The sequence below is a fragment of the Bos taurus genome, chromosome 11 (genome assembly GCF_002263795.3).
Source record: "Bos taurus isolate L1 Dominette 01449 registration number 42190680 breed Hereford chromosome 11, ARS-UCD2.0, whole genome shotgun sequence".
NCBI lineage: Eukaryota > Metazoa > Chordata > Mammalia > Artiodactyla > Bovidae > Bos > Bos taurus.
The window spans coordinates 37,766,072-37,779,609 of record NC_037338.1 but is presented as its reverse complement, the minus strand read 5'-3'; the positions used below and the strand labels follow the sequence as shown (position 1 = coordinate 37,779,609).

The 13,538-nt window shown below is 37.1% G+C and overlaps 1 protein-coding gene across 2 annotated transcripts in view; it reads left to right on the top strand.

Annotated features, from left to right (window-relative positions):
• RTN4 (reticulon 4) overlaps positions 1 to 13,538 on the top strand; it is a 74,508-nt gene that overhangs the window by 16,921 nt on the left and 44,049 nt on the right. The window contains exons 2-3 of one of the 2 annotated variants that reach the window (XM_005212571.5): positions 6,162 to 6,218; positions 6,918 to 9,323. The exons of the other annotated variant lie outside the window; for it this stretch is intronic. Coding sequence (XP_005212628.1) covers positions 6,162 to 6,218; positions 6,918 to 9,323 — 2,463 coding nt within the window. The remainder of the gene's footprint in view (positions 1 to 6,161; positions 6,219 to 6,917; positions 9,324 to 13,538) is intronic. 2 annotated transcript variants of the gene reach the window in all.

Genomic DNA, 13,538 nt, shown 5'->3' with positions numbered 1-13,538 from the left:
CCCTGTCCATCCCCGGCCCCTGGAGCTTGCTCAAACTCATGCTCATCGAGTCGATGATGCCATGCAACCATCTCATCCTCTGTTGTCCCCTTCTCCTCCTGCCTTCAGTCTTTCCCAGTATCAGGGTCTTTTCCAATGAGTCAGTTCTTCGTATCAGGTGGCCAAAGTATTGGAGCTTCAGCTTCGGCATCAGTCCTTCCAAAGAAAATTCAGAACTGATTTCCTTTACTGGTTTGAACTCCTTGCAGTCCAAGGGACTCTCAAGAGTCTTCTCCAACACCACAGTTCAAAAGCATCCGTTCTTTGGCACTCAGCTTTCTTTATAGTCCAGCTCTCACACCCATACATGACTACAGGAAAAACCATAGCTTTGACTAGATGGACCTTTGTTGGCAAAGTAAGGTCACTTCTTTTTAATATGCTGTCTAGGTTGGTCATAGCTTTTCTTCCAAGGAGCAAGCATCTTTTAAGTTCATGGCTGCAGTCACCATTTGCAGTGATTTGGAGCCCCCCGAATTAAAATATCTTACTGTTTCCATTGTTTTCCCATCTATTTGCCATGGTGTGATGGGTCCAGATGCCATGATCTTAGTTTTCTAAATATATCATGGAATATATCATTTGTAAATATCTTTTCCCATTCAGTAAGTGATCTTTTTGTTGTGTTGATGGGTTCATTTCATGATATAATAACACATAATAAAAGCAGACAACTTAAATAGTATTGTAGCTGGTATGAACATATTTGCTTATCTCTCCTCTCCTTTTTTAACGTACCTAATGTGTATCATAAGATTTTTCAACTCAAAGCATTGTGTCAACAAATAACTGTTCTTTAAAAATTATCTATTACCCCTGAGGTCAATTTGTTACTATTTCATTTACTTTCTAACCAAACTCCTCCTGGTCACCTCTATATTTGCCTTTGTTCATCTAAAGTAATGCTGTCATATTTTCCTGGACTAATTCTGAAACAGTTGATATTTCTTGTCTTTAAATATATCCCGTTTTACAGTTTAGTGCTATGTACTTGGTTTTAGCCTATGTATGGATTTAACTTTAAAAAGTAGTTGCTATGGTAGAACACTGACTTAAACCTGGCTGAATAGAGCCTCCATGCAAATGGGTGGGTAAGTGAGTGAGTGAAGTCGCTCAGTCATGTCTAACTCTTTGTGACCCCATGGGCTGTAGCCCACCAGGCTCCTCCATCCATGGGATTCTCCAGGCAAGAATACTGGAGTGGGCTGCCATTTCCTTCTCCAATGCATATATGTGTTAATATATGGTATTTGTTACTCTCTTTCTGACTTACTTCCCTCTATATAATAGGCTGTAGCTTCATCCAGCTCACTAAAAGTAACTCAAATTCGTTCTTTTTAATGGCTGAGTAATATTCTGTTGTACACATATACTGCATCTGCTTTATCCGTTTGTCTGTTGATGGACATCTAGGTTGCTTCCATGTCCTGGCTAATGTAGATAGTGCTGCCATGAACATTAGGGTACGTGTGTCTTTTAGAATTGTGGTTTTCTCAGAGTATATGCTCAAGAGTGGGATTGTTGGGTCATATGATAGATTTATTCCTAGTTTTTTAAAGGATGTCCCTACTGTTTGCCATATTGGCTGTATCATTTTACATTCCCACCAACAGTGCAGGAGGGTTCTCTTTTCTCCACATCCCCTCCAGCATTTATTGTTTGTAGATTTTTTTTGATGATGGGCATTCTGAGTGATGTGAGGTAATACCTAATTATAGTTTTGATATGCATTTCTCCAATAATGAGTGATGTTAAGCATCTTTTCACGTGTTTATTGGCCATCTGTATATCTTCTATGGAGAAATGTCTGTTTAGGTCTTCTGCCCATTTTTTGATTGGGCTGTTTTTGTTTTTCTGATATTGAGCTTTTATATTGTGATTTTATATTGTGCTTTTTTAATTTTGGATTTGTGTCTTTATATTTTGGAGATTAATCCTTTGTCAGTTGCTTCATTTGCACTTATTTTCTCCCATCTTGAGAGTTGTCTTTTAATCTTGTTTATTGTTTCCTTTGCTGTGCAGAAGCATTTAAGTTTAATTAGGTCCCAACTTATTTATTTTTGTTTTTATTTCCATTACTATAGGAGGTGGGTCTTAGAGGATCTTGCTGTGATTTATGTCAGGGGATATATTGCCTATGTTTTCCTCTTAAGAGCTTTATAGTTTCTGGCCTAACATTTAAGTCTTTAATCCATTTTGAGTGTTTTTTTTGTGTATGGTATTAGGAAGTATTCTAGTTTTATTCTTTTATAGGTCGTTGTACAGTTTTCTCAGCACCACTTATTAAAGAAGCTATCTTTTCTCCATTTTATATTCGTGCCTCTTTTGTCAAAGATAAGGTACCCATAGGTATGTGGGTTTATCTCTCCGCTTTCTATCTTGTTCCACTGGGCTATATTTCTGTTTTTGTGTCAACAACATACAGTCTTGATGACTGTAGCTTTGTAATATAGTTTGAAGTCAGGAAGGTTTATTTCTCCAGCTGTGTTTTCCTTTCTCAAGATTGCTTTGGCTTTTCGGAGTCTTTGGTGTTTCCATGCAAACCGTGAAATGTTTTTGTTCTTCTGTGAAAAATGCTATTGGTAGTTTGATAGAGAGTACATTGAATCTATAGAATATTTTACATAGTGTAGATGTTACATTGTGAAGTAGAAGCAAACAGTCAAATATTTTGGATAATTACAATGTATTTGCTGGGAGACAATTTTTCTTGTTTCAGGAGCTCAAACTTATGGGGCTGATCAACTAGGAATATGTAATTTATAACAGTTGCATTTGTGCATAAATACATCCCTCAGAAGATAAAGCACTTGAGCTTGAGAGACCTTTTTCAAATCCTGGCTCTCTGGTATCCTAGCAGTGTGACTTAGAGCAAGTTGTTTCTTTTTTCCCCTTCTTTCTCTCACAACTTTTTGAGGTAGTTACTATTTCTTTTCTTATTTCATATGAGGAAATGAAGCCCAGAAAGGCTCGGTAATACCTTTCTCAGGGTTGTACATTTGTAAGTGACGGATCTGGCATTTGGACCCAGGCAGTTTGATCCCATGATTCATAGTGGGCCTTAGTGAGAGTCTGAGCAGCTCTCTTCTTCAGGGCCAAATGTTAGTGATCTCTTCTGGATTTTTTTCCCTAAGCACTTTTAGAAATGGAATACTTGTTTTGTGACTAATTTTGGATTGAATCTCATTTCACAAATGGGGATTGAAAAAAATTTTTTTTAGTGAATATTTCAACTACCAGTTTGTAAACTTTCTTACTTGACCAAGTGCCAGAAATATAATTTTTACTGTAAGAGTGATTCTGGATAGCAGTAAGGATATATTTTGAAAAAAAAAAATACTTTTAAATTTTGGCACAATTGTAGATATATTTTCCTTTCCCTATAATTTTAACGTAACAGGTTTCTAGTTCACTTTCCAAATAGACTGTCTCTGAATTAGTTGGTTTTTAACTATATTGTCTAGAAGAAAAAAACAACCATTTTCTTAGGAATTTGCTACCTTTTATTTAGATGGAGCAGCTGTGTAATTATTTGGTTTTTTCCTTTGACCCCCAAATCTCAGTTTTGTACAACATTTTAATTCATTATCTTAGCTGAAAGGAATTTTCAAATTGTGATTTTACAAATGAGAAACAATTTAACTAATATTACAGAAATCATCTTTTAAAAGTGTGTACACTGAAGCAGGAGCATGGATTTTAAATCTAGGCTATTGTGTAATTTAGAGCAAGCTACTAGATTGTCATCTGTAAAAATTCTCATATTTCTCATTGGGTTGATGTGTAGATTAAGTATGAAAAGTCCTTGGCCTGGCAGTAAGCATGAAATAAATGCTAAGTATTAGTTAAAAAATAAAATGTGTATGCATATGTGTGCGTGTGTGTGTGCTAGGTCGCTTCAGTCGTGTCTGACTCTTTACGACCTTAGGGACTGTAGCCCACCAGGCTCTCTGTCCATGGGATTCTCCAGGCAAGAATACTGAAGTGGGTTGCCATGCCCTCCTCCAGGGGATCCTCCCAACCCAGGGACCAAACTGCGCCTCCTGCATTGCAAGGAGATCCTTTACCGTTGAGCCACTGGGGAAGCCCACGCATATGTGTACATTTTACAAAATCTCATAAGGCAAAGAGTCTCAAAGGTTTGGGTGAGTGGCCTATCCAGCCTGTGGTTCTGGGTTATAGGAGACTTCTAAATGCTTGTCATGGATTTCACCTCACTACCAATCTAAGAAGCGTTTATTTCTTTCTAAAATAATTTATTTATTTACTTTGGCTGTGCTGGGTCGTTGTTGCTGTGTGAGGTTTTCTGTAGTTTTGGTGAGTGGGGGCTGCTCTGTAGTTGCAGCACACCGGTTTCTCTGCTGGCTTCCCTTGTGGAGCACAGGCTCAAAGGCGTGTGGGCTTCACTAGTTGCAGTGTGCAGGTTCAGTGGTTGTAGCTCTCAGGCTCTAAAGCGCAGGACCAATCGTTGTGGCACAGAGGCTTAGTTGCTCTGCTGCATGTGGGATTGTCTCAGATCAGGGATTGAACCCATCTGTGTCGCCTGCATTGGCAACCGGATTCTTTACCACTGAATCACTAGGGAAGCCCTGAGAATCCTTTAGGTATCATACCTAGGGTGAATTTGTTTTTAAATTTTATGTGACATTTTGAATTCTTTGAGAAGAATACCCTTGGAAGAAAAGACTTTGTTCATGATAGCCACATCTCTGATTGCTCTTTTTTCATGTTGATCAGGCTTGTCTAGCTTGTCCTTACCAGTAGAAGTGTCCAAATTTATTATTTCCTCTACGTGAAAGAAATACCTCCTGTCATCTCTCAAACTGTTTCAGGTTGTCTTTTGTTAGGGGCCTTTCTCTAGTGTAAACCAAAGATCTTTTGCATAAGATTGCCCGCCAGCAGGTATAAAATGACATTGTACAAGGTTAATATACCAATATGTAGTGTATTAGTCTATGGGCTGCCATAACAAAACACCATAGACTAGGTAACTTAAACAAGGGAACTTTAATTCTTACAGTTCTGAAGACTGGAAGGTCTTAAGACCAAAGCATGGGCAAGTTAGGTTTCATTAAAGGCCTGTTTTCTTGGCGTATAGGTTGCTGCCTTCTCACTGTGTGCTCACATGACCTCTTTATGTGACCATGGCCCGACCCTCATGACCTCATGTATTCCTCTTTACCTCTGAAAGGCCCCGTTTTCAAACATGACTCACTGGACCTTAGGACTTCAACATAATGAATTTGGGGGGAAACACAGTTTATAACATACGGCATACATTGGTTAAGAAAGGGAGCTCTGGAGTCTTGCTACTGATGTATCCCCGGAGTCTTTGTTACTTATGTACTGAGTGAGTTTCTTAATTTGTCTGTCTCTCAGTTTTTTAATCTGTTAAATGGGATATTAACAACACTGTAACAGAATTATAAGGAGTAAAATGAGTTCTTGCATCATGTAAAGCACTTAGAATAACAAATAGAGAATATGCATGATTTTCTGAAAGTGTTCTTCTAAAATGAACATGCTGCTGCTGCTAAGTCACTTCAGTCTTGTCCGACTCTGTGCGACCCCATAGATGGCAGCCCACCAGGCTCCCCCGTCCCTGGGATTCTCCAGGCAAGAACACTGGAGTGGGTTGCCATTTCCTTCTCCAGTGCATGAAAGTGAAAAGTGAAAGTGAAGTTGCTCAGTTGTGTCAGACTCTTAGCAACCCCATGGACTGCAGCCTACTAGGCTCCTCCATCCATGGAATTTTCCAGGCAAGAGTACTGGAGTGGGGTGCCATTACCTTCTCCAAAATTGAACATAGACCAATAAAAAAGAAAAGATTAGTGTATTAAAGCCATGATGATTCATGAAGTTTCTTTAACATAAACATGTTATTGCCTCTTGAGAAATGATAGGTTCTATGGGTATCATTTAGTCAATTTTGTAAATTATAATTTAATCTGGATTAATGGAACTACTAATGGTACTACTTTTTCCTTTCCATCTTGACTTTTTCTCTGTAGATAAAGTTTTGTGTTAACTCATTACAAACTGAACCCCTTGCTTGCTCCTCTTTAGTCTCCTTCCAGCTCTGTCTTTATTTCTGCTGAGGTTATATTCTATTTGTTTTTCAGATGAGACACTTTTTGCTCTTCCTGCTGCATCTGAGCCTGTGATACACTCCTCTGCAGGCAAGTTCTTTCTGCTAGCCTTTTATCTTCTGTGTATTCTAACTTTAACTTTTTAGTTTTGTTAACTATGCTTAGTAGTTTGAATTTACTAAAAATTAGCATGATTCCAAGAATGTTTGTCTACTGACCAAGTTGAAATTTGCATTTTATATGCTATATCCAAGAGAGAAATGGGCAGAATCTTGATTAATAATTGGAAATGTGTAAAGAATTCTTGGACCCTTGATTTATGTTTACTTATTGACTAATCATTTCCTCCAAATATAGTTTATTTTCTTATAGCTGACAGGCTTTCACAGAACAGAATGCCAGTCTATGGCATTTAATTATCCATTGCCCCTTCTTTTCTGTACTGTCGGTCAAACTCTCTTCTCAAATTCTCATTTCTTCCTCTAATACTAGTTAATAGTAGTTTTTCTCAATTTTACTTGAGGTTTTTCTCAAAGACTTGATGTCTTTGCATGGCATATAATCGCCTCTGTAGCTGTGCACATATTTTTTGACCATAGCTTTAATTTCTTCAATAATGATTCAGTTGACTTGATAATTATTTATAAACTAAATGTTATTAGCATTTTAGTTAACAGTAAGTCTTTACTAACACTGTTTTTTGAATCTGTCATAAAACTTGCATTAACTCTGAGCATTAGCATCAGAGCACTGGCATTCTCTAACTTTCCTTTCTGTCCACGGTCACAGAAAAAGTTATGGATTTGAAGGAGCAGCCAGGTAACACTGTTTCTGCTGGTCAAGAGGATTTTCCATCTGTCCTGCTTGAAACGGCTGCTTCTCTTCCTTCTTTATCTCCTCTCTCAGCTGCTGCTTTTAAAGAACGTGAATACCTTGGTGATTTACCAGCAGTACTACCCACTGAAGGAACACTTCCAGCAACTTCAAATGAAGCTTCTAAAGCATTCTCAGAGAAGGCAAAAAATCCATTTGTAGAGAGAAATTTAACAGAATTTTCAGAATTGGAATATTCAGAAATGGAATCATCATTCAGTGGCTCTCAAAAGGCAGAACCTGCCGTAACAGTAGCGAATCCTAGGGACGAAATAGTTGTGAGGAGTAAAGATAAAGAAGAGGACTTAGTTAGTCTTAACATCCTTCATACTCAGCAGGAGTTATCTACAGTCCTTACGAAATCAGTTGAAGAAGAAGATAGAGTTCTGTCTCCAGAAAAAACAAAGGACAGTTTTAAGGAAAAGGGAGTTGCAGCAGAAGCTTCTATGAGGGAGGAATATGCAGACTTCAAACCATTTGAGCGAGTATGGGAAGTGAAAGATACTTACAAGCAAGATAGTGATGTTTTGGTTGCTGGAGGTAATATAGAGAGCAAATTGGAAGGTAAAGTGGATAAGAAACATTTTTCAGATAGCCTTGAACAAACAAATCGTGAAAAAGATAGTGAAAGCAGTAATGATGACACTTCATTTCCCAGTACACCAGAAGCTGTAAGAGGTGGTTCCGGAGCGTACATCACGTGTGCTCCCTTTAACCCAACAACTGAGAATGTTTCAACAAACATTTTTCCCTTGTTGGAAGATCATACTTCGGAAAATAAGACAGATGAAAAAAAGATAGAAGAAAAAAAGGCACAAATTGTAACAGAGAAGAATGCAAGTGTCAAGACATCAAACCCTTTCCTTATGGCAGCACAGGAGTCTAAGACAGATTACGTTACAACAGATCATGTGTCAAAGGTGACCGAGGAAGTAGTGGCAAACATGCCTGAAGGTCTAACCCCAGATTTGGTTCAGGAAGCATGTGAAAGTGAATTGAATGAAGCTACTGGTACAAAAATTGCCTTTGAAACAAAAATGGACCTGGTTCAAACTTCAGAAGCTGTGCAGGAGTCACTTTACCCTGTAACACAGCTTTGCCCATCTTTTGAAGAATCTGAAGCTACTCCGTCACCGGTTTTGCCTGACATTGTCATGGAAGCACCATTAAATTCTGTAGTTCCTAGTGCTGGTGCTTCTGCAGTGCAGCTCAGTTCATCACCATTAGAAACTCCTCCTTCAGTTAATTATGAAAGCATAAAGTTTGAGCCTGAAAATCCCCCACCATATGAGGAGGCCATGAATGTATCACTAAAAAAAGAATCAGGAATGAATGAAGAAATCACAGAGCCTGAAGGTATTAGTGTAGCTGTTCAGGAAACAGAAGCTCCTTATATATCTATTGCATGTGATTTAATTAAAGAAACAAAGATCTCTACTGAACCGACTCCAGATTTCTCTAGTTATTCAGAAATAGCAGAAGTTGCACAGCCAGTGCCCGAGCATTCTGAGCTAGTTGAAGATTCCTCCCCCGATTCTGAACCAGTTGACTTATTTAGTGATGATTCAATACCCGAAGTTCCACAAAAACAAGATGAAGCTGTAATACTTGTGAAAGAAAACCTCACTGAAATTTCATCTGAGTCAATGACAGGACATGACAATAAGGGAAAACTCAGTGCTTCACCATCACCTGAGGGAGGAAAACCGTATTTGGAGTCTTTTCAGCCCAGTTTAGGCATCACAAAAGATACCTTAGCACCTGATGAAGTTTCAGCATTGACCCAAAAGGAGAAAATCCCTTTGCAGATGGAGGAGCTCAATACTGCAGTTTATTCAAGTGATGGCTTATTCATTGCTCAGGAAGCAAACCTAAGAGAAAGTGAAACATTTTCAGATTCATCTCCGATTGAGATTATAGATGAGTTCCCGACCTTTGTCAGTTCTAAAGCAGATTCTTCTCCTACATTAGCCAGGGAATACACTGACCTAGAAGTAGCCCACAAAAGTGAAATTGCTGACATCCAGGATGGAGCTGGGTCATTGGCTTGTGCAGGATTGCCCCATGACCTTTCTTTCAAGAGTATACAACCTAAAGAGGAAGTTCATGTCCCAGATGAGTTCTCCAAAGATAGGGGTGATGTTTCAAAGGTGCCCATACTGCCTCCAGATGTTTCTGCTTTGGATGCTCAAGCAGAGATAGGCAGCATAGAAAAACCCAAAGTTCTTGTGAAAGAAGCCGAGAGAAAACTTCCTTCTGATACAGAAAAAGAGCGAAGATCTCCATCTGCTATATTTTCAGCAGAGCTGAGTAAAACTTCAGGTAATCAATCCATACATTATTTTGTGCTTTCTTGCCACCTTATGACTTACGGAACATTTGTTATGTTTATAGGGTCTAAATATATCACATCGGTAAGAATTCTTTTTACTGGCTCAGTTAAAGGTTTTAGTGCTTTTTTTACCCCTCTTGCACTCATCACTCACTCTTGCTCTTAACTTGCCAATAATTATTTGTTGGTAATTTTTGTATTGTGCCACAGAACTGGAACAAAATTTTATTAGAATTGACTTCAACATCTGTTTCTTTCTTCTCTTTTGCTTTAGTGTTTCCTAATAGTGTAAAGAGCAAGAGGTATTAAAAAAGAAGTATTTTCAGATATGTTTACTTTTGTTTTCCCAGAAATATCTTCATTTTAAAATCTTAAGGAAAGAACATTTCTGTTATTTATCTCTACTATTTCAATATAATGCAGTAATTCCAGTAATAGGTGTAAAGTTAAGCATATTGAGTATTACATGTTTTGTGAAGTATACATTGAGGTATGCTATTAATTCTCCTGGAAAGTACTAATTCTCATTTTTTTCTTTTGACTCCACATTTCCCACATACCTGATTTGTGTAAAGTAACTTGTGCATTTGTTTTTATTTAGCATCCTAATTTAGATGTGTTTTCTATAAAAATATGTAGTGATTACTATGAATTTACTGAGTATACTTAGGCATTGGAGATAGACCAGTTTACAGTTTGTTGCTATAATCAAAAAAAGGGGAGATCATGAATATTAAGGCAATGGGATGGGCACAGAGACGTAATAGTGTTTGATTGGAATCGGACATGAAGATAAGGGGAGGAGTTAAAGCTTACTCTGGGGACCCCGGGTTCCTTTTATGTGCAGATACCTGGATGGCAGTATGAGAAACTGAGTTGGAAACATGAGAAAATAAAGTGGGTTTAATGGGAGAAAATAGTTGTTTTTTTTTTTTTCTTTTAAGAGTGCTTAGTGTTTATTAGACATAGTAGTATATATTACCTGTAGATTATTCATGTGCAAGGCAGATGCTTTTTTAAAATGTTTTTTAATTGGAGTATAATTACTTTACAGTGTTGTGTTAGTTTCTGCTGTGAATCAGCTATATGTATAATATATTCCCTCCCTCTTGAACCTCCCTGCCACCCACCCCTATCCCACCCCTCTAGGTCATCAGAGCATGGAGCTGAGCTCCTCATGTTATACAGTAGCTTCCCATTAGTTACCTGTTTTACTCATGGTCGTGTATATATGGCAGTGCCACTCTCTCAATTCGTCCCAGCCTCTCCTTCCCATACTGTGTCCGCAAGTCTGTTCTCTGACTGCAACTCTATTCCTGCCCTGCAAATAGGTTCATCAGTACCATTTTTCTAGATACCATATGTATGTTTTTCTCTTTCTGACATGCTTCACTCTGTGTGTCAGACTCTGGGTTCATCCACGTCACCAGATGACCAATAAAAATTCAGTTCTGAGAATGTTGTAATTAAGGTACCTATGTGATCCAAGAATGAGAGATACTATACATAGGAAGCTCTTGAGAGAGACCGTAACTGTATGCATGTATTTACTGTGGACTCAAGGCAGTAGTTAAAGCCGCAGACATCAACTACGCAGAAGGGTTACAGGTAGAAGAATTGATCAACATTACCAGATTCTGGAGAGGCTTAGTTAAGATAAGGATTGAGGATTTGTCAGAAGGAAGGGAGTTGTAATGGTCATCTCTGTTCTCAGAGGGCTAATGATTTTCTGCATCCTTGTTTGTGATCTAGGTGTTTTTTTTTTTTAGATTTCTGTGTCTTAATACTGAGTATACTTTTAAATGTGAAAACATTAATCAGTATTAAATAATAAATAAAAGTTGCTCAGATAATTTATTATTTCCAATTTGTTCTCCTTATTTTCTTAAAATGACATTTATAGGCAGGATTCAATTTTAATTGGGGGAAAAAAAAGACTGATTTTAATCAGCAAAGGAGATGAGCAAAATGTGATGCAGACTTTGATGCCTTGTTGATATATTTAGATAAAATTAATTAGGAGAAAAATGAATGCTAGTCTTCTTTTCCGTTGATAAAAAGGTATTTTATCAAAACGTATTTTTTTTCTTTGTTTTTTGTTTTTTATATTTATGGGGATATAGTTGATAAACACTATTGTATTAGTTTCAGGTTGTACAGTAAAGTGAATCTGTTCTGTATATCATATACCCACTCTTTTTTAGGTTCTTTTCCCATATAGGCCATTATAGCATATTGAATAGAGTTCCCTGTGGTATACATTAGGTCCTTATTAGTTATCTATTTTATATATAGTAGTGTGTAAATGTTAATATCAATCTTCCAATTTATCCTTCCCCTTTCCTAACCGCCCCCCCACCCCCACATAACCACAAGTTTATTTTCTACATCTGTGACTATTTCAGTTTTGTAAATAAGTTTATTTGTACACTTTTTTTTAGATTCAACATAAAAGCGGTATCATATAATATTTGTCTTTCTCTGTCTGACTTCACTTAGTATGACAAAGAATACAGGATGGAAAAGGGAGAAAAAGAGTCATTTATAGTGGAGAAGCCTAAAGTACTACCTCGGCCAGGTGACCAGGGTTAACATTCACAGTGATAAGCTATGTTGATAGTCTGTGCCCAAACTGAGGGACATCCTACAAAATAATCTGGCTAGTACTTCTCAAAACTGTCGGAGTCATCAGGAACAATGAAGTCTGAGAAACTAAGGAGACATGATGATTAAATGTAATGTGATAGCCTGGATGGATGGCTCAGACTGTAAAGCATCTGTCTACAATGCGGGAGACCCGGGTTTGATCCCTGGGTCGGGAAGATCCGCTGGAGAAGGAAATGGCAATCCACTCCAGTACTATTGCCTGGAAAATCCCATGGACAGAGAATCCTGGTAGGCTACAGCCCATGGGGTTGCAAAGAGTTGGACACGATTGAGCGACTTCACCTTCACTTCAGCCTGGATGGAATACTAGGACAGAAAGAGGACATTATGTGAAAACTAAGAAAACCCAAATAAAATATGGACTTTAGTTAATAAAAATGTATCCCTATTGACTCATTATATATGACAAGTGTACCATAGTAATATAATAAGAAACTGAGTACAGGGTATATGCTAACTCTCTGTAATATTCTTGTTATTTTTATGTTAATCCAAAACTATTGTAAAATAAAATAATTAAGTGTTCTTTTTAAAAAGGCCTGGAAATTACCTGGCATATATAGGCATTCAACAAGTGGTAGCTTTTTTATTTTTTAAATGATTTTTGCCATTTTGAAAAATAAAGGAAACATTTTTTTGTTTTAATTTGAATTTTTTTGATTACTTATGAGTCGGGACCATTTTTTAAAGCTTCTCTTTGCTTTTTATATTCATGCCCTTTATCTGGTTCAGTCAAGCTGTATTCTTTTTACTTTTTTGGCCATACCGCATGACCTGTGGGATCTTAGTTCCCTGACCAGGGATTAAACATGGCCCACTGTGGTGAAAGCACTGAGTCCTAACCACTGGGCAACCAGGGAATTCCCTCAAAGTATATACTCAATAGTAAAATGTAAATACTGGTTTCTCTCAGTTCATAATTAATGAACGTTCATTATGTTATTTTTTGCTTCACTGTACTTCATTATTTAGAGGCTGAGCATTTCATATGTGTTCTTTATTTATTTTATTTAATTAATTTATTTTAATTATTTTTTAATTATTTTTTTAAATTTTATTTTATTTAACTTTACAATATTGTATTGGTTTTGCCATATATCAAAATGAATCTGCCACAGGTATACATAAATAAATACACATTCATTTTAAAAAAGATTTGTGGCTAAAGATTTATGCTTTTGGTACCTTGATGGTTTTCATATTTTGCTTAAGATATATTATGATTATCATTGGCATTTTAATTTTTCACTTTCCACTTATTTTAAGTATAAATATCTAAGTTAAAATATTTTAATAATTGCTTAAATTTATGCTACTAAATTTAGACCCATATAGTGAAACTTCTGAATAGTTAACTGATAGCACTACCAGATGACAATTGAAATATTTTTCTCAGATGATGAATGGAAGTCTCAGTTTGGCATAGAGTGACAGTTCAGGGATATAAGTGTATAATGATTGGAAGATTATTAACAATTCTAAGGGCACAAAGAGGCTCTCTCTACCTTGGGATATTAAGAATGGCTTCACAAAGAGGT